This window comes from Emys orbicularis, chromosome 20, assembly GCF_028017835.1.
Source record: "Emys orbicularis isolate rEmyOrb1 chromosome 20, rEmyOrb1.hap1, whole genome shotgun sequence".
Taxonomy (NCBI): Eukaryota; Metazoa; Chordata; order Testudines; family Emydidae; genus Emys; species Emys orbicularis.
The window spans coordinates 6,430,964-6,450,267 of record NC_088702.1 but is presented as its reverse complement, the minus strand read 5'-3'; the positions used below and the strand labels follow the sequence as shown (position 1 = coordinate 6,450,267).

The following is a 19,304-nucleotide window of genomic DNA, read 5'->3' as shown; positions in this document are numbered from 1 at the left end:
AGGCAGGGAGCCTGCCTTAAAGGTAAGTGCTGCCCAGCGGGAGGCCGTACCCCAACCCCCAACCCCTTCCCAGAGCCAGCACCCCAAACCCCTTCCTGCACGCCAAGCCCCAGCCCCGAGCCCCCTCCCAGAGCCAGCACCCCAAACCAGCCCTAAGCCCCCTCCCAGAGCCAGCACACCCATCCTCTCCTGCACCCCAACACTCTGCCCCAGCCCTGACCCTAAATTTGTAGAACACAAAATAAGTGCTAAATGGTCTCAATTTAGCCAATGGAGTTTGGGCACTGGGGCCAGAAACCAGTTTGTACCCGAGCCTGGGAGGGCACAGATATTTATTTAATGTAGTTTTGCCTTGCAAGTTTCGCGCATACCTGTACCACGGCCATACACAAGGCACCCCTTACGTCAGCTGTCTACACACGCGTGCACTAGGCAGGACCCTACCCCTGCGGTGGAGACCACATGGGCTAGCCGCGCGCCAAGCCCACAAAGACAGGAAAAGCGCCGCGCCGCGCGGGGCTCGAAAGAGGCGCACTTTGACGGGCGTCCGGAGGAGCCAATCCCCTCGCCCCGAAGTGAAGCCCTTCTGGGCCAATGGGTGGCGGGGAGGCAACGCTTCCGCGAAGGCGGGGCGTCCGGGAGGGGGCCCCGAGCGCCGTGTCATGGAGGCTCAGTGCGCGAGCGGCCATTGAGGAGGCAGGAGCTGCGTGTTTGTACCAGGGGAGGGGGTGGGGCGGCTGCTGGAGGAGTTCGAGCCCCAACTCTTGCCTCCATTTGCAACAGCGGCGTCGGCCCGGCGGCGCGTCCCTCCCTCGCGGCGCGGGGGCCTCAGGGAGGGGGGGAGATGGAGATGAAGAAGCGCATCACGCTGGAGTTGAGGAATCGGGCCCCGGAGAAGGTGAGGGGACGTGACGCCCCCCCGGCTCCCCATTGCTGAACAGCTGATACATCGCCCGGGGGGCAGCCGCCACGTGGGGCCGGGCGCCTCGGCGCTGCGAGGCCGCTGCGTTTCCTCCCCCCCCCCTTCCCTCCGCCTCGAGCTTCGAAAGGTTCCTGGGGAGGCGGCTTGTGCACCCGCGTAACCCCTGGCTGTTCCGCAGACCGCCGCGGTGTCTCCGCAGCCCTCTCCGCCTGCCCCCCCACTCCCACCCCGTGGCCGGGCGTCCAGCCCCGGCAAAGCGAGCGCGGCGCTGGACAAGTGGGGCAGCCCGTGCCTGGGATGGGCCCCCTGCCCCGGGCGATTGGCACGGTCTAAGAGGGTCCTCGGGGTGACCCGAGAGCAGAAATTAACACCCTCCCCCGGCAGCCCCTTCTCGGAGCTGCGGATCGGGGTCGCCCACGTTTGGGGGACTCCCTTCTTAGCTTTTTGCAGGCTAGTTCTCGATTGAAATTAAGGGTGTTTCCCCGTTTGGTGTCAGTGCTGGATTTAGAGTGAGAACTTCTTTCTCCTTTCCCCGCCTTCTCTGCTAACTTAACTCTTGTGCACGGGAAAATGTGGGTCACCCACCATGCTTCAGTATCTGTAGGGTTTGGGGAGGTTTTTTACGACCCTTCAAGCTAGAGCTGCTTTTTGGGGCTGATGAACACGTTGGAATCCGTAACTTTTATGATCCCTCTTCTGGTTGCCATCGCTGCCGTGATTTGCCTTATTTATTTTTAACTTCTACTACGTGGATATTGTAAACAGGTCAGAGTTGCACCGAATCCATTTTAGAACTGTCTGGGTACATGACTGATTTCCTGCAGTCCTTTTCCAGTAATCTGCAAGAGGCAGGCAATTTTTATAAAACCTCTTTGTAAAATGCTTTCCCCCCCTTCTTTCTCTTCTGACATTTGGAGCTGTTTATTTTGAATTACATCGTTTTTATTCTCTTCTTTCTCCTTCCCACCCCTTCCTTCCCTGAGTTTTCAGCTCTGCCCAGTGAGCGCATGATGGGGTAATGGCACCCTCCTCTCTTTTCCTTGAAATCATACTGCTTATAACCGGCCTTCCTAATGGCTAAAGGCAGATAAGGCGATTGCTGTTAGGTCCTGCTCAGTCATCAGAGACAAGATAGGCTTCTCGTTTGTACCTCCACCCACCAAGCAATAAGGTTCGGTTTTGCGAGGTCACGTACAACAGGGTTCGCGTCTCTATGCCCGCCATGCAGCTAGAGTCAGGTAGCTCCTCTAAGTAACTCTGTGATGGGAGTGGACTGGAGGTGTAGAGTGCTGCAGAGAACGCCAGCCCCTGCCGCTCTAACTTAACTTCAAAACAAAAGTCCAGTGGAAATGGAACCTGCTTATAGTGAAACTTTTTGTTTCTTGTATAGCGAAGTAGGATGAAAGTGCTGAAGTGCATTGCAATGTGCAGATTGCATGTCAAATATTTTTCTTAACGTTTTATTTCCTCTTCAGGCAGATAAAAGCAATTCTAATCATAATGAACCTCTTCTTAAATGGGGGAGCCCAGGGTGTGTGCTTACATTGTAAGATTCAATTGTATATAGATAAGTGTGTTCCTATAGCTTGTCTGGAACTTCAAACAAATGTATTTAACAGAAGTTTAAGGCAGTCATTTTCAGATGATCATACTCATTTATATATGTTGTGTTCTGCATTGGGAAGGATTTTGGTGCACTCTACTTTTTTAGGGGGGTGAGGTACAGTTAATCTCCTATGGTAATTTCATTGACTGCTGTGTGATCAACTTGCAGTCTTCGCTTCCCTGCTGTTGAACTCAGCCAACAAATGATTTGTGGCTCCAGCAGATGTTTTTGCATTTAGGTCAGTAAGAATGCTATTGACCAGTATGTCTAGGTGCCCCAAGAGTAAAGTCCAGATAGGTTGATATCAGAAAGTGTTGTTACTTAGTGCCAGGCTGAGAGATTGACCTGATTTACTGTGAATGTAGAAGTGCATAAAAAACATTAGTTGAATAAACAATACATAGTTTGATAATTTCTGGGCCAGATGTTTTTAAAAGCCTAAATATGCATTTAGATTAGCATAAACATTTAACTGAAGAGACTGGAGTAGCCCCAACAGAATAGTTCCAGTGTTTTATAAAATATTTGTTTGTTTTTGTTTTTACAGAAAAAACCTCTACACATTTTATTTAAAACAATGTTGAGGCTTTAGCTCAAACTCACAAAAGTAAGACTAAAGCCAAGATGCCACTTGTACTTTCCCCTCTCTGTAGTGATGTGAAATAAGGCTCTACATTTTGTACCTCTTATTTGTCTATTATCCACCAAAATGACCAATAAGTCGTCAGTCAACAAGTGTGATGTTCTTCAGAGCCACCCTTATTTCAAAGCTGAACTTTACATACTAATATTGGGCTGGATCCTTTCTCCCTCTCCCTCTCCCCCCCCCCCCAGCTAGGACATTTAAAATGTCAGAGTTTTGTGGGGAAATGTAGTGCCCATGCCTGTTATAACCCACAAGAGGGGTATACAAAACAGTAAATGGTATAAAGAAGGTTAATTAGGCAATCTTATTATGAGAAAGGGTAAATATAAGACATTCTGTGAAACAGAGTAACACATTTAAAACCCATAGAAGGAAATACTTTAACGCATAATTAACCTGTGGAACTCACTGCCACAAGATATTGAGGCGAAGAGCTTTAGTAGGATTTGGAAAAGGATTAGGTTCTTTTATGGGTAATGAGAATATCCAGTTAAATTAGTAGAATTAACAAAATTTGGGGATATTAAACGTTCATGCTTCTGGATATAAGCTAACCACTTAAGTGATGGCATTTCCTTTATTGGCATATTATTCCTTAATTGTCCAGTGTGCATAGGGTTCCTTGCACCTTCCTCTGATGCATCTGGTACTGTCCTTTATCTGAAACAGGATACTTTATTTGATGGACCATTGATCTGATCTGGTTTGGCAACTCCTATGTTTCTATCCATATAAAGGCCCACGTGCATCATTTTGGTTGTGTTGTCTGAAGCCATATATTTCTGACCATTTACATGTTAAAGTTTGCCTCTTACATATATTCCTTTTTATATGACCATGCTTCAGACTCGACTGCTGCAAATATACACTATGTACTTTTTTAGTAGGTTGGCAATGTTAATTGTGGTGACTGTAGGCCTCTGATAATTTCAGTTTTTGCCTAAGTGAAAAATAAAACATGTTGTCTTAATTGGTTAACTCTTCAAGCTGTTGGTGGTTTAGATAAAGTTCAGCATGCTTAATGGTCTTCATTAACCCTAAGAATGACTTTATATTCTGTTTGAAGGTGACAGAGTTGGTACTTGATAACTGTCGATCCAGCAATGGTGAAATTGAAGGCCTGAATGAGTCATTTAAAGAGCTAGAGTTTCTCAGTATGGCCAATGTAGAACTGACATCACTGGCCAGACTCCCCACCTTAAGTAAGCTCCGAAAGGTATGTATCTCTAGACTTTAAAGGCTGTTAGACTTTAAGGTGCCACCGGACTTCTCGTTTTTGTGGATACAGACTAACACGGCTACCCCTCTGATACTTGGTATCTCCAGACTAAAAGTCAGTTCTCTTTTGCCAAATGTATACACCTCTTTATGTAAAAATCTTTGGTTAACACAGCTTCTTGTACCCTTTCAGTATTCACAATCACATTTGCGTCATATTGAAATGTCTTACTAAAATGTGTTTGCAGGGCTGTGAAATTATACCAGTTTAAACTTTTCAAGATTTAAAATTGTTGTGGGTATTTTTAAATTATGTTCAAATTATTCTTGTCCAAGAACTCTTGGAACAATAAGTGGCTTATCTATTCAACACTAGAAATTAGTTTCTGGTATATCCTTCTCATGATAGTAGCATTTTCATTGATGCTGTGGCTTTTAATTATTTATTTTATTAATAAAATACACCGATAATATTCATACAAGGTCATTCATGTGTGTATTCTGTCATGTGCATAACTAATTTAAAAATGAGATCTGAGATCCTGAACCTAATTGCTTCAAATTAAAAATTATCCTTTGTAATTTCTGTAAACTTCAAAGTAGTCTTTCAAACAGATTGACAATTAACACATGTAACTTGCACCGATTAATGTCTGAGGCAGTGATCAAAAGTACAATATTACTTTTTACTTTTATGGTTAGGTTAAAGATATTTCATGCAGTTGAATAGAAAGAGAGAGGGAGGGGCTGGAGATGAAATATATTAGGTGAAAACCCATCCAGAGGATGAAACATCAGTTCTATTGGAGTAACTGAGAGTTTCACCCATGACTAATGGAACCAGGATTTTGCCCATTATGTCTAAATAAAACCTGTACAAGGATCTAATGTCAGGTTTCACTTCCTGCTAAAAATGTAAGGTCCCAATCCTGAAAAAATTTAAGCATATGATAAACTAACTGCTAAGTGTGAATAGTCCAGTTGTAGTCAATGGGACCACACAGACTTAAAGTGAAGGATGGGGACCCAAGTATGAAACTTAAATGAATTATCTGGACCAGGCACATAGTAAAGTGCTGTGGAAATAAGTAATATGTTAGGCTTTGGAAATATGTACACATAACAATATAGGTTCCTTTGTTTTTAAGCAAACTTTATTTTATGTAAGTAGTCTGAAGGTTTTATAGGAAGTCAAGTGGTCTTGTGATGCATTTATTGTTCCTAGAATATCAGGGTTGGAAGGGACCTCAGGAGGTCATCTAGTCCAACCCCCTGCTCAAAGCAGGACCAATCCCCAGACAGATTTTTGCCCCAGATTCCTAAATGGCCCCCTCAAGGATTGAACTCACAACCCTGGGTTTAGCAGCCCAATACTCAAACCACTGAGCTATCCCTCCCCTCAATATTGTTATAATAAAATACAAGCTCTTAATTTCGACAGCAGTGAAACCAACCATCTAATTATCCAATTTTTGTGTATAATAGTTGGAATTGAGTGACAACATCATTTCAGGAGGCCTGGAAGTCCTGGCAGAAAAATGTCCGAATCTCACATACCTAAATCTAAGTGGCAACAAAATCAAAGATCTTAGCACTGTGGAAGCCCTTGTAAGTATAAAGTAGTTTTTTTGGTTTTGTTTTGGTGTTTTGTTTTGGTTTTTAAAGACTTGTAAGGCACTGTTAAATCTCTAAATTTAAAAAAAAAAAAAAGTATCAAAGGTTAAAAAAAAAAAGGAGATCATAATATTGAACACAATAGTATTGGTTGTAAGTGGCTGACAATAGGAATGCCTTACAAGTACAATGAATAAATGCAATAAATGGGGTTTAAGCTAGTGTTACATAGGAGATCAGTAAAATACAAAACAATAATGAACTGGGTGGTTTAGCTGCCTGTGTATAGATTCAACAAAACTGAAAGGTATCCAGAGAGCAAAATATTGTTTACTTTTTCCATACTTCAGGTTTTTTTGCCAGTTCAAGTAACACTTGGGTGTTTTCTTTCTAAATTTGTCAGTATCCCAATCAGTCCTGTATTGAATAACTATGCTGTAATAAATTCATCATCCCATAGTTCAATCAAGATAGTATTTGAAAATTTACTATCGGAAGCTATCCTGTGTTAGCCGGGGCATAGACCAGATCAGAGGTTGTCAAACTGTGGTCTGTAGTCCGTGTAGTGCTGGCTATCTATATATTGCTGATCCTCCTTGTCTTTCAGTTGCTAAAATACACCGAAAGAAACTAAAAATACAATAATTACTTGCCTAATTACTTTTCTGTGTAAGCAGTTATAGTTGCTACAAGAATGTTAAGTGACTGAGAGTTTCATGGACACCTCCCACTATCTTTTTGAAGAGATGTTCTGCAGTATGGGAAAAGTTTGGGAGTCACTTGTACTAGAACTCTTTTTAAGCTTATCTGCAAGGTCTGTTAGGTGTACCCTGGCTTGCTGCACGCCAGCTGGTGTTATAGACTCTTCCATGGAGCACTACAAGTTCTGTAGTGTGTTTTGATGTAATGACCCCTTTAATTGCAGGATCGGAGCCACTCTTGGGTATCTAAAAAACAGGGGGGGGGAAAACCCCACCTTTATTTCTTCTAAGTTTATAGGAGAAATAGGTTGATTAGCTCCTAGGGATTGGCTTGTGTGAGTGAGTAGTTTTGTATTTGTGTAGAAATGAGGGGTAAGTTCCACAGAGTAGGTCCAGTGCCTGTCTTAAGTTCTCGCTTCTGCCCTCGCAAGCCACCTCCTGAATAGTTTCACTCTTCTCGTGGAAGATAGCTGTTAAGAAAGCTCATGGATGCAGAGGGACAAGTGATATCTTAGTGACCTTATGGGGGGCTTTTATAATTATCAGAACAGAGACTTTATACTGAACTCTGTGTGTATATATATAAAGGGGAGTCATTGCAGAGAATGGAGGACCAAGGTGGTGACTACAAAGTAAATTGTGTAGCTGAGTACACAGCCTATTATGTTTAGGCTAAGACTTGCAACTTGACAAAGGTTCAAGGTACCAAGTAGTTAGTGTGTGTTAACTGGAAGAAAAAGATGAGTACTCTTAATTCTTCATTTTCAGCAAAATCTTAAAAACTTGAAGAGTCTCGACTTGTTCAATTGTGAGATCACAAACCTGGAGGATTACAGAGAAAGCGTTTTTGAGCTGCTTCACCAAATCACATACCTAGATGGATTTGATCAGGAAGATAACGAGGCACCTGACTCAGAAGAGGAGGAAGATGAGGGTAATTTTTCTAAATGTGCTATAGCTAATAACTAAAAATATACTATACATTATCAATATCTAAAGTTGAGACTAGAGTGACTCTTGGACTTCAGTAGCACAATAACATAAGCTACATTTTTGCAGTATAGATCTGTAGCATTCACTCATTCAAATGATGCTTATGCTGAGTTATAATAGGAAGAACTGCACTCAGAACATAGTCAAGAATGTTTTGCAATTCTTGTTAGATGAGAGAGGCTTGTACTTGAGTAAAGATATGATTACGTTAAAAGTAATAAGTAAGCGAGCTAGTGGTAGTCCATTTTGTTAAAGCTGTTTTGAGGAGGGTTTTCTCACTTCGTATCTGATCTACGTGGAAATTATATTTCAGTAAGCATACTTGTATCACAAGAGTGGGAGTCAATGAACAGGAGGCCTGTGGCAGAGCTAGTATTGGAATCCCCTTGTGACCTCAAGCATCGGTTTTCCTTATTGCTAAAATAGGGATACCACCTTCTTCGTTGCTATTGAGGGCTAATTCATTCATGTTTGTTTATAAATGGTTCTGAAATTAGATGGAAGGCTCTGTAGAAGTGCAAAGTTATTACAATTTCTGCATTGATTTCAATGCAAGCCTTTCTTTAAATACGGTTAGCTTTAGTGATCGTGGTCCGAAGAGTTATGAAAGACATCTGAAATGTTTGTTTCACATAGAGCTGTCCATGAGTGTCTCCATGCTGCTATTCTGGTGGATTGTACTTCGCTTTAAATTAGATCTGTCTTCATACTTAAATCTGAATTGTGTGCTTTAAGAGAATGTCACCAAAGAGAAGCTAAATGTGTCAAATGCTCTATTTTGAAAGTGTAAACAAAAGATAAGTAAACCTAATAGCATCTGAAAATCTCTTAATAGGCATCAACCAGAAATTTTAGTAAATTTAAAAAAAGTTTAAAAAATAGTTTGATACTAAACCTGTCCTTAAATTCCACCTGCCAGCCTTTGTGGTTCACACTTGCATTTAAAATGTCTTTCCCTGTAGCTGCATAAAATACCCTATACAAAACTGCCTATTTGAGAGAAACTGTCAAAGTGGCTATGTGCTGCTGCAAATGTACAAAATAAAAATGAGATCTCTTCTCTAGACTGTAGGTGTTTCCTGGAACTAATAGGAAATAAAATTCAGTCAAGAGTATTGTGTTAAGCTGGCTGTCCTTTTAAATTTTAGACCTTGATCTACAAGTGACTCTGTGCAGCAGACACCCCTCCTCCCCCTTTCCCTCTGACTTCTCTGAGGATCGCTGCAGGCTTAGGGATCTGCATGTGCAGAAGAGTCACTTGCAGGATCAGGGACCTTGCCCTATCACCCTTGGTATCTAAATGCTTGTTAAGTTCTGTTTTATACATTTATAGTCTTCATATATTTTAAATAGTCTCTCTTTTCTCCAGGATGCTGTCCATTTTTTAAAATTTCCGGAGAAGACCTCTTAACTGAGTTGTCTTAAGTTTTTGGGAAGCATGTAAGATGAGTTTATGAACAAATCATCAAGTTTTAAGCAAGGATATATGGAACTATTTCCTTTCTTTCAGAAGGAGATGAGGATGATGATGAAGATGAGGATGAAGCTGGTCCACCAGGAGAGTATGAAGAGGATGATGATGAAGATGATGGAGGTTCAGATTTGGGGGAGGGTGAAGAAGAGGAGGAGGAAGTGGGCCTTTCATATCTGATGAAAGAGGAGATTCAGGTAAATTTATACTTTTTCAGCTACTCAGTCCAAGAAGTTTTAATTTCACAAACTCTGTTTCTGGGATTTAGGATTTTCGTGAGGCTATATGGCTAAACACGGGTGCGTTTTGTAGAAACTGATTCTTATAAATCTAGCATTGTATGTAAAGCAACAGACCACTTTAGATTTTGCTGATAAAGTTCTTTCTCTGAAGTACACTGGACCCTCGCTAGAACACGGGATTTGGGATCCATGCGTGGTACCGCGTTAAAATGAATTGCAATTAAAGTAATTAAATTTGGGATCCATGGCCGCGACCGCGTTATATGCGAATTCGCGCTATATAGACACGCGTTCTAGCGAGGGTCCAGTGTACTTAGTTGAGCATGAATGTTGCCTATCAACTAAATATCTCTGCATGTCTCTCAAGAATATGGCTTTGATTTTTCTAAACTTCCATCCCACCACCTAAAATGAAAAATGTCTGCAATTTCTGTAAGCTAGAAAAATCAAGACCCTCTCTCCCCTCCCCCATGTTGAAATTGTACACTACTACCAACTAAACTGTCAGATTAGAATATTTTTTGGAGTAAAGTAGATAACCCCTTTTTTTTTTATAGACAAAGTGAAGAAAATATCCTTGTTTTTGACTAGGTAATCTACAGTAGCAACAATAATAGTCAATGCTACTTTATCTGAGTAACATTAAAATTAAACATGGGGGGGAATCAAGCTTTTTGTAACTAATCCTATTTTACATGGGGTGGAATTTTTATCCCCTTGGTTCATCTGTAACTCCTCTCAGCACTTCTGCAAAGCTAGTATCAAAATTACCACCTTAATTCAAGGATCTCAGAGACCTTTACAAACATTCACTAACACAAGCTTATTGAGAGAGGCTGGTAAGTTTAGATGTGTGAACTAAGCGCAGGAAGAAGTGAGGTGACCTAATCATGGCTACATGAATCAGTGGCAGTTAGCAATAAAACACAGGAATCCTGTCTCTAACAACTAGACACTTAACCTGTTTTTTGTATGGAGGAAGTGTATTTATTTTTGTTTCTGTATAGCAGCAGTTCTCACACTCTTGAGACCTTCTGTACTACATTTAGAACCAAAAGTATTTGGAATACCACCTTCATAACTTTTCAGTGTAGTTATAACAGATTCTTATTTTAATACAGGTTGAATCTCTCTAGTTCGGCACGCTCGGTCCGGCATGATTTTATTTTGTGTTTTTTATGCTTTATCTATTTATTTCCTTGTGCCAATACAGTAAAACTGTGTAACAATACTAACACTTTGTTATGAAGAGAGCTGGTAAGCCTTGGCCAGGCAGCATCACAAGTGTTGTTCCGTTTATTCGCCTCGTTGAGATAAAAATAAAGAGAGACTCGCTCGCTACAATATTGACCTCCCGTCGTTCGGCAAATTCTCTGGTTAGGTACTGGTCAGGTCCCAAGGGTGCCGGACTAGAGAGGTTCAACCTATATTATTCTTCAAACCAACCTGCATTCCACATGACTGTTGTGCATGTACCACCAGTGATACATACACCACAGTTTGAGAACCCCTGTTCTTTGGTGGTCTTCATTTTATTAATCATAATGAAGTGTTTATAGAACTTTCAGTGCTTTGTATAGTCTTACAGAATTCTGTAATCTCAATGCTCTGATAAAAGGTTTTGAGGAGGTGATCGCTGAAAGTCACTACAAGAAGGTAGAACTAAATTTGATTTGAGGAGTTGAGTAAGAACCTTTTGGAAATTCCTCTGGAGAATGGACAAACAAGGGTTTGGAAAGAGAACAGAAATTCTTCAATGTTAAAATCTTCAATGAGTCAGTAGCGTCTCTATACAATTGCTTTTGGGCGACAAGGAATTACAGCATGCATTAAAAAGGGCTTTAGAGGAGTTGGAAACCATGGTAGCACAACAGAGCTAGATAGTGAGGATGCTTTTTATTTGCTACTGATAGTGGCCTATATTGAGCATGCAATTCGGGAAGTCCAAGCTGGTCAGATTTTTATCATATTTTGGAAAGCATAAATGAGGGCTAGAATCAGCCAAATTATATGCCATATAAACCAGACCTTGAAATAAGTAGTCTAATTCAAAGCTTCCCTTATAAATTCAGCAAGAGCCTGTCTTAAATTTGTTTTGTGTTTAAAGACAAAATTATAGATAAAATTTTAACTGTAATGCCTTCAAATTTTTACCAGATGGTGTAATGTAATTAATGTGTATAACATTAGCAGTTACTGCTTTAGTAAATAAGGTTCAGTTTTTCATCGAATCTTGCTGTACTGCAGAGATCTCACAACGTTGTGTGATCTTGTCTGGGGTTTGCAGTAACAAGTTGGTCCAATTTAAGCCAATTTGCCAACTGCAAATCTGAAAGAGCAACTTGCTTCTCCTTGTTTAGAAACAACTCTGACATTGACTATTTTTTTTTCTTTATTGACGTTAGTAGCAAAAAATTAGATCTGTTCCTAGTTCATCTTTTCTTGCTGCCATAGTTTCTCCATATATTTTCACAAATCCTCTATTTCTGTAACATTTTGATAAAAGCTTATTTGTTGTACTGTCTTACAAAATGACACATTAAGGAAGTTCCTGGTGGCATCACAAAGGACTGATAAATGGGAAGTAACCAGAAAAAACTCAGACTACAGGCCAAATTCTGATTTTATATATCTGTGCAACCCAGTTAAGTGCAATATAGAGAAGAATTTGGCCTCCTGTCTTCATACAGCTGTATAGTAATAAACTGAAAGAAAGTAAATACAGAATGTGATCACTAAACAGAATAAATGCTTTGTTCAGTTTTCTCTAAAGTATAGGGTGCTTAAACTAACCCTAGGTATACTGCAATTTTTAAAAATCTGATTAAATATTTCATATTGTGAAGGATGAAGAAGATGACGACGACTATGTTGAAGAAAGAGGTGATGAGGAAGAAGGTAAGTTTCACTGTGAAAGTAGCATGTTTCAGAACCTTTCTGAATTGATTCTTTCAACTTCTGTAATTTAGGAGGTTGAGACTAGCAGTCCATTTAGTATAAATTATGTCTGTCTAGCTGGTCTGTTTGAAGGTATGTAAACACAGGGAAAGAAGGTATCCTGATATGGGGTTATGAAAGATTTCAAAAGTTAAGCATTTAGCATATGAAGTAATGCACGGCTGCTCAGCTATCTCTTCTCCCTTAACCAGTATATCTTAACACTTAACTTTTGAGAAAAAGTGAACAAAAACAATTTTCTAAGCATTTTTATAGAAGTATTTTAGTGTCCTGAAGTGTATAAGGGGAAAGTTGCCAAATGAGGGAGCTACAAAAATCTAACTTCCTAAGGTGGGGATGTTGCATGAACTTTGTAAACTTCATTTATCGCAGGTTTAAAAGAGGTTCATTAATAATGCATCAGAAGTGTCTGAATTCCCTGGTTAGGGCTTAAAAGCAGCACTTTTGGGATCCCTTGCAAAGCCCTCCCACCCCAACCACCCCCATGGCGTCTGCATAAAATATTTTAAGAGGGTGTCATTTAAGGAAAAACAAAACCCAATGTCCTGTTTAAGGGTTGCATTCCCATTAGATGGGGGGAAAAAATCCAACTAGTCTCTTTCAGTAGCTTCTTAAAGAGTTTAAGTGAAATTCCATACATTACTGTCTTATGTAGTTCCTATAAATATAGACAAAGGCTTGGAAATAGATGTCTGAGGGAAAAGAGTTCTGTTTGACTTCATCTCGAGACCTAAGAACGTTGAGAATATAAACAAGCAAAGTGACGAGCTGCCTGTTAACTAACAAAAATAAAGGAAATTCATCCTACTTGGAGAATATATTGGTACGAAGTGTATTGCTAGTATCAAGGAATAGTGTCATGTCATATTGTTAGAGGGAATGATCTTAAACTCTGTCTGAGAATATTGAGTTCTCTTTGCATGGTACCAATGGGATACTTCTGTATATTTATGCATACAATAAGTATGAAAAGAATCAACGAGAAATTGGGTAAGCCTTACACTTAATAGGCAAAGGCTACAAACAAACTGCCAATCAAATGGCAAATAGACAAAAGTGGTGGCCAAAAAAAAAGTGCAAAAAAGAAAAACTTTGGATTGTACCCCTTCCCTCCTTTTAGAGTGTCTGTTTATATGTTTATAAAATGCCCAGCATGTTTTTGAATACTAGATTAATAATAATTGTTCTGTTAGTGGCAGTAGTGTAATCCTGCTACTGTGTAGTAAACATCTACGTACAGTGATGGGTTGGGTGAGTTACTTATGTGGTTCTGCTCATTTTCAGTAAGGACTGGCCAGATTTAGAGAGATTTACAGGGTGAAAAGAGTTTTTGTGTAGCCCTTTGAAGCCAATTTCTATATTAAATGTAGACTTGAAGACAAATTCTTGATTGCATTAGTAGACTTTTGTTCTACACGCTTGGCTTAACTGAATAGCTCTTTGGAGATTTGTAATCTGGATTTTAAAATCACCGATATTGAACTATGCAGTGTCGTAGCCATGTTGGTCCCAGGATATTAGAGAAAGGTGGGTGAGGTAATATCTTGTATTGGATCAACTTCTGTTGGTGAGAGAGATGAGCTTTCAAGCTTACCCAGAGCTCTTCAGGTCTGGAAAACGTACTCAGAGTGTCACAGCTAAATACAAGCTGGAACAGATTGTTTAGTATAAGTAGTTAATGTACATTTCAAGGGACATTCAAGACACATTCAAGGTGTTAACAGTCCACTTCGTCTTATTTACCGTGACAGTAAAGCAGTCAGTGAGGATGTTTAAATGGCCAGAAAATGATTGCTTGAGAATGTCAAATCTTAAATTTTTTTAATTGCATTTCATATTTTGGCCACAAGAGTGCATAATAGGCCACTTGGATTAATTATTGCCACATTTCCTATATGAAACTGTTGAAAATTAAGAAAAGTAGGTTAGTAAAAGCAAAATCAAGTTAAATGTGTCTTCTCTCCATTTTAAATCTCTATATAATCTGGTTTACTGAATATATATATACTCATTCATTAGCCCGTTCGTTTATAAGCGGACCCCCCAAGATGGATAGGTAAAAATAGCAAAAACCCTTTCATAAGCCGACCCTATATTTCAGGGGTTGGCAAACTTTGGCTCCTGGCCCGTTAGGGTAAGCCGCTAGCGGGCCTGGACATTTTGTTTACCTGGAGTGTTCACAGGCACGGAGCCCCTCAGCTCCCAGTGGCCACGGTTTGCTGTTCCCAGCCAATGGGAGTTGCGGGAAGTGGCGCCCATTGGCTGGGAACAGCGAACCGTGGCCACAGGGAGCTGAGGGGCTCCATACCTGCAGATGCTCCAGGTAAACAAAACGACAATGTATTAGATATTCAATTCAATGATTCCATAGAGTTTAAAATCATCACATTTTGGTGTAGACCCGTTTATAAGCCGACCCCCGCTCTTTGATGCATCACTTTTTTACCAAAAATATTCGGCTTATGAATGAGTATATACGGTAACTTACAGTCTAGGCATGAAAGGATTCAGATGTACATCAGACTGAAGAATAACCTGTTTCCAGTATGAAATGTATGTTCAGTTTGAGTGTTCAGTTTAATATGTCTCGCTTGAGTTACTCAGAATAAATAAGAAACTGGTTGTTTCAAAAAATCCATCAGTAGCATAAAGATGTATAGTAATGAGTGCATATAAGAAGAAGAAAGATAATTTGAAGTAGTCTGCTAGTTTTTATAGCTAAGAGCACAACACGTGTTAATTTCTTGATGTTTAAATTGAGTGTAATCAAATATATACAAACTTCTTTTTCTCAGCAGAGGGTGTCCAAGGGGAGAAGAGGAAACGAGACCCTGAAGATGAGGGCGAGGAAGAGGATGATTAAGTCACTATAGAAATAAATAGGACCAGACTCTTTAAGTTACAGAATACGCAATAGTGATCATTCAGATCTGTATGTCTCCATGTACCATAGATGTCCTTACAGAAGATAACATGTTAACTTTTTATAGGAAAGGTGTGGTTTTACTATTTTTGCCCTTTTTATCATTCCAAATAAGATGTAATAGCCTGGTAGTGAACATATGTAGAAAACAACTTTCAACCCTATAATCACTGAACCCATTGTCAAGTTTTCCCCTAGAATTTTATTTGGACTTCTTATGTTTTATACAAGCTTGCAGTGTTTGTCATTATTAGTCCACAATTAAAAAAGACAGACTTTTACATGGGTTTAATATGGTGAATTTCATGTAAGATTTTAAAGTTATATATAAACTGAAATCAAAGATGCTGTAATGTGATAAAGTCAACAGTCTATTTCAAATGAAAAGTTGGTTATATCCAATTGAGCTGACCACAGGTCCTACTTGGAATCAACTTGATTATTTTAACTTTAAAAAAAAAAAAAAAAAAGTGACCTGTGAATTATTTTTTTGGAGGGAGGGAAGGAAGCTTATGCCCTCTTTTACTATGTTATTACTTGTGAGGAAGGCCTAAACATGTTTAAGGCCTAGTTTTCCCTGTTTATTCTGAATTTCAACTGTGCTTGGAGGACTTGTTGGATATGTTTGAGGATGTATATTAGCTCTCATGCTTTAATTTGAAGTGGTGGAGATGTGGCATCCTTAACAAAGGCTTTCTTTCTTCAAAATGTTTAGTCATTGAGGTTTAAATAGGTATTTCAAACAAACTAAAAAACAATCCAAAGTTTTTAACAGTCTAACCAAAACTCCTTTTCCCTGCTACTTGCTTAACTTTCACTCACTTGGCTCATTATGTTGTCATTTCATTAGTTCCCCAATTATCAGTCTTTGAGGTGAGACAGGACCTCAATTTCTAATGTAAAAACAAGCAGGTATCCCCATCAAACACTCTTCTAAATTAAAAAAAAAAAAAAAAAAAAAAAAAAATTAAAGCCTTTATAAAGCATAAAAAGGCAAAAAATGAGTGTGAGCTCAATTCTCTCATCTTTGCAGGTCACTTTTTAAATTTTTGTATCTGATTGCAGCTAATCATTAAAGGCCCTATTTCAACAGTAAATAGTTCTTAGTTTTCTATCTTGGAAAGCTACAGGAACTTGTTCTACTTCACGTAGTCAGTTGCAAGTGCAGAAGATGCGCAGGCCAGGCTTTTCTCTGGCAGACTGTTAATTGTGACTGGCAGATCTTAATAAATTCTGCCCCAATGGCCTCTCTCACTTCCCATTTGAGCCAATGCGAAATAGAAGTTCAGAGACACAGCACTCCTCTTTTGCAGTTGTAATTTGGATTTCAAACAAGGCATCTCAATGCAACACTAACTTGCATTGTTTCAAATAGATACTCAACCAAATATCACACACAGCTTTATTCAAGAGACTCTATTTTTTTATTATATATCTTTCTTGGCTGACAGTAACTGCGATTAAACTGTGGAAAGATACCAGGGGTATTTCCTGGACCTGTATAGTGGAGTCACCCATATAGCACAGTTACCTGTAAATATTTAATAAGGCATTTCACACACTGGCAGACTTTAAGGCTACGTCTACAGCATGAGTTAAGGGTGTGATTTCCAGCTTGCATACACATACTTGTGCTAGCTCTCATTGAGCTAGCATGAATATAAATAGTATTTAGCATGGCAGCATGACTTAGCTGTGCTGAGTATGTACCCATAGGGTTCAGGTGGGTTTGTACTCAGCACTGCTAAACCCTACTGTTACTGCCCATGCTATAGTCATGCCATGGCTGAACTACTGAGAATCACATTCCTAGCTTGTATAGACACAGCCTATATGTGATACGTGATTCCTGAATCAAGTTAAGACAAACCGCATGAGCAAAGAAGTCCACAAAGCCCAATTTCTTGTTGGTTTTCTTCCTTAATAGAGCCTTAAATCATAGTTCATGTGGTTGTAAAGCATAGCCAACTTTTAAAGGCATTTGAATGGAATGTATGAGGCAGTTGGCAAAAGATTTGGAAATATATTGATTAAATGGGTTAAAAATTTAAATGGATATCTGTAAAGACACTAGAAAAGTACTTGGTGAAACAACATTTGCAACCACAATCTAAGTTCCCATGTTTGTTGTATGGATATTAAATGAATTAAAAAACTTAATTAAGTGCACACCCCTTGTTTTGTCATGGAGGCTCTGTGTTCAATGCAGTTGCTTTGTATTCATCTTTACTATCTCAAAGTTTTCCCCCTATATGTTTCTTTGAATGTTAACTTTTTTAGTCTCAGCAAATGATAAAACCTTCCTATTTACAAATATGTACTTAAAAATCTCTCAATATAAAGGTTATACTAGACTGTCTTGTACTGAGGCATACATAAATTGTACTTAAATACAGAGTTAAACTGAAATTAAGAGATTTTTGATGGAAATTACTAAAATTATCAGCAGTCTTGTTTCAGTCAACAAGTCTGCCTTAAATCATCCAATGTTATAAAGATTAAACTATTTACTTATCTTTGGAGGGTTTAGTAGATCCTTCCATAAAACACGCAGGCTTACATTTTTTAAAACAGTTCACAATGTGGTGCATCAGCTGCTGGTGACAAAAGTCTGAGCCTCACATGCAATTGTGACTTTCTAAGTAACTTAGTCTTTTCCACGGTGTTACCATTTTAAATATAGTTCCCACATTTGCCAGTCAGCTTGACACGTAACCAAGATAGTACAGCTTTTTTTTAAGGTAACACATAGAGCCTCCAGATAACTTTTAAAATTTTTTTGCTTGGTGGGTGGTCTTTTCATGCAAATATGTAAGGGTGGGTTTTATATTTTGTAGAGGTTTTTGTCCTATTTTAATGCTCTTTGTATGGCAGTATGTATATAGTGTGTTCAGTTCCTTATCAACCCTTTCCTTAAAAACTTTGAAGTAATTGATTTTGTGCAACTGTGTTTTGAATAAAGCCATGACAGTGTTAAATAAAACAAAACAAAAAAAACCCTGCAGCACTCTTCTGATGACTTTTAGTTGTAACAAAATGTTTCTTCCCCCTGTGTGCTGTAAATTTTAAATTAAAGTTTTTCAAACTGAATTATTTCAAATAAATTGAAAATGTATTGTTGTATTGGATTAATTTTCTAGCATATAGCTTCCATGCAATAACTGCATTTTTTGTTTGTATCAAAGGAATAAGCAGTATTTGCTATTTCCCAGTATTGTTCTCAGTTAATGGAAACTTACACTGTACTTTTTTTGTAACCGCAACTACCTGTCCTTGTAATGTTGTTATTGAAGTAATAGCACTTCCCTCAAGTTTTAAAATACATTAAGTGTTGTTCATATGTCAGTCGGGTTGTCGTTGGGGGGGCGGGAGGGAATCAATTCTTCCTTGTATAATACAGTAATACCTAGCTCTTATATAGCATTTTTCACAATAGCATTTTGAATTCCATATTTCAGAGAAACAAGTAACTACAATTGTGAAACGATGATTCCAAGAAGATAGTAGACTGACATGCTGTGTTTTTTTTTTAAAAAGTGAACTTGTTAACAGGTTTTGATATTTATTTACATTGCAGTAGCTCCTACAGACCAAGGTCCTATTTGCTACATGCCATACCGTCACTGTCCCAAAGACCTTACACTCTAAGTAACCGACCACCCAGATTCATATTGGCTTCCTGAAAGAAACTTCTAATTAAATAACTTTCTGTAGAATTGTATTTTCCTAAGCTTAGCCCTCATTTTACCAAGAAATTTAGTTCTTGAATTTTGTTGCTGTCAGTTCTCTGCACTGAGATATTTTTGACACCTGTATATAAACCTAAAATGATGTCAAGAGAATTGAAATGCTTTCCCACATAAACTCAATGCAGAAATGAGTGTGCAAGTGTTAGCGCTGCCTGCCTTCTCCGTAAACTGATGCAATTCAACGACAGTAAATAGACAAATCTGGTTCAATTTTGTGAAGTAAAATCGATAGTGGGAGAACAGTCAAGAGCTTGGACCTTG

General features: G+C 39.1%; 1 protein-coding gene across 6 annotated transcripts; it reads left to right on the top strand.

The window, feature by feature from the left end:
* Positions 1-660: 660 nt before the first annotated feature.
* On the top strand, positions 661-18,380 carry ANP32E (acidic nuclear phosphoprotein 32 family member E). Of its 6 annotated transcripts, none has more exons than XM_065420335.1 (7): positions 661-898; positions 4,241-4,390; positions 5,878-6,000; positions 7,476-7,641; positions 9,211-9,368; positions 12,260-12,311; positions 15,167-18,380. In XM_065420335.1, exons 1-7 carry the CDS (start codon positions 845-847, stop codon positions 15,232-15,234), a joined length of 771 nt encoding a protein of 256 aa, XP_065276407.1. In that variant the 5' UTR covers positions 661-844; the 3' UTR covers positions 15,235-18,380. The 6 variants fall into 6 exon arrangements, with proteins under 6 accessions (XP_065276407.1, XP_065276402.1, XP_065276403.1 ...); XM_065420330.1 differs by having other exon boundaries at positions 765-898; positions 9,214-9,368; XM_065420331.1 differs by having other exon boundaries at positions 765-898; positions 15,170-18,380.
* The last annotated feature ends 924 nt before the right edge of the window (positions 18,381-19,304 follow it).

Coding starts and splice junctions, on each gene's coding strand:
- ANP32E (XM_065420335.1), top strand. CDS start 845: ATGGAGATGAAGAAGCGCATCACGCTGGAGTTGAGGAATCGGGCCCCG. Junction 9,369..12,259: donor TGATGAAAGAGGAGATTCAG/GTAAATTTATAC, acceptor CATATTGTGAAG/GATGAAGAAGATGACGACGA. Junction 12,312..15,166: donor AAGAGGTGATGAGGAAGAAG/GTAAGTTTCACT, acceptor TCTTTTTCTCAG/CAGAGGGTGTCCAAGGGGAG.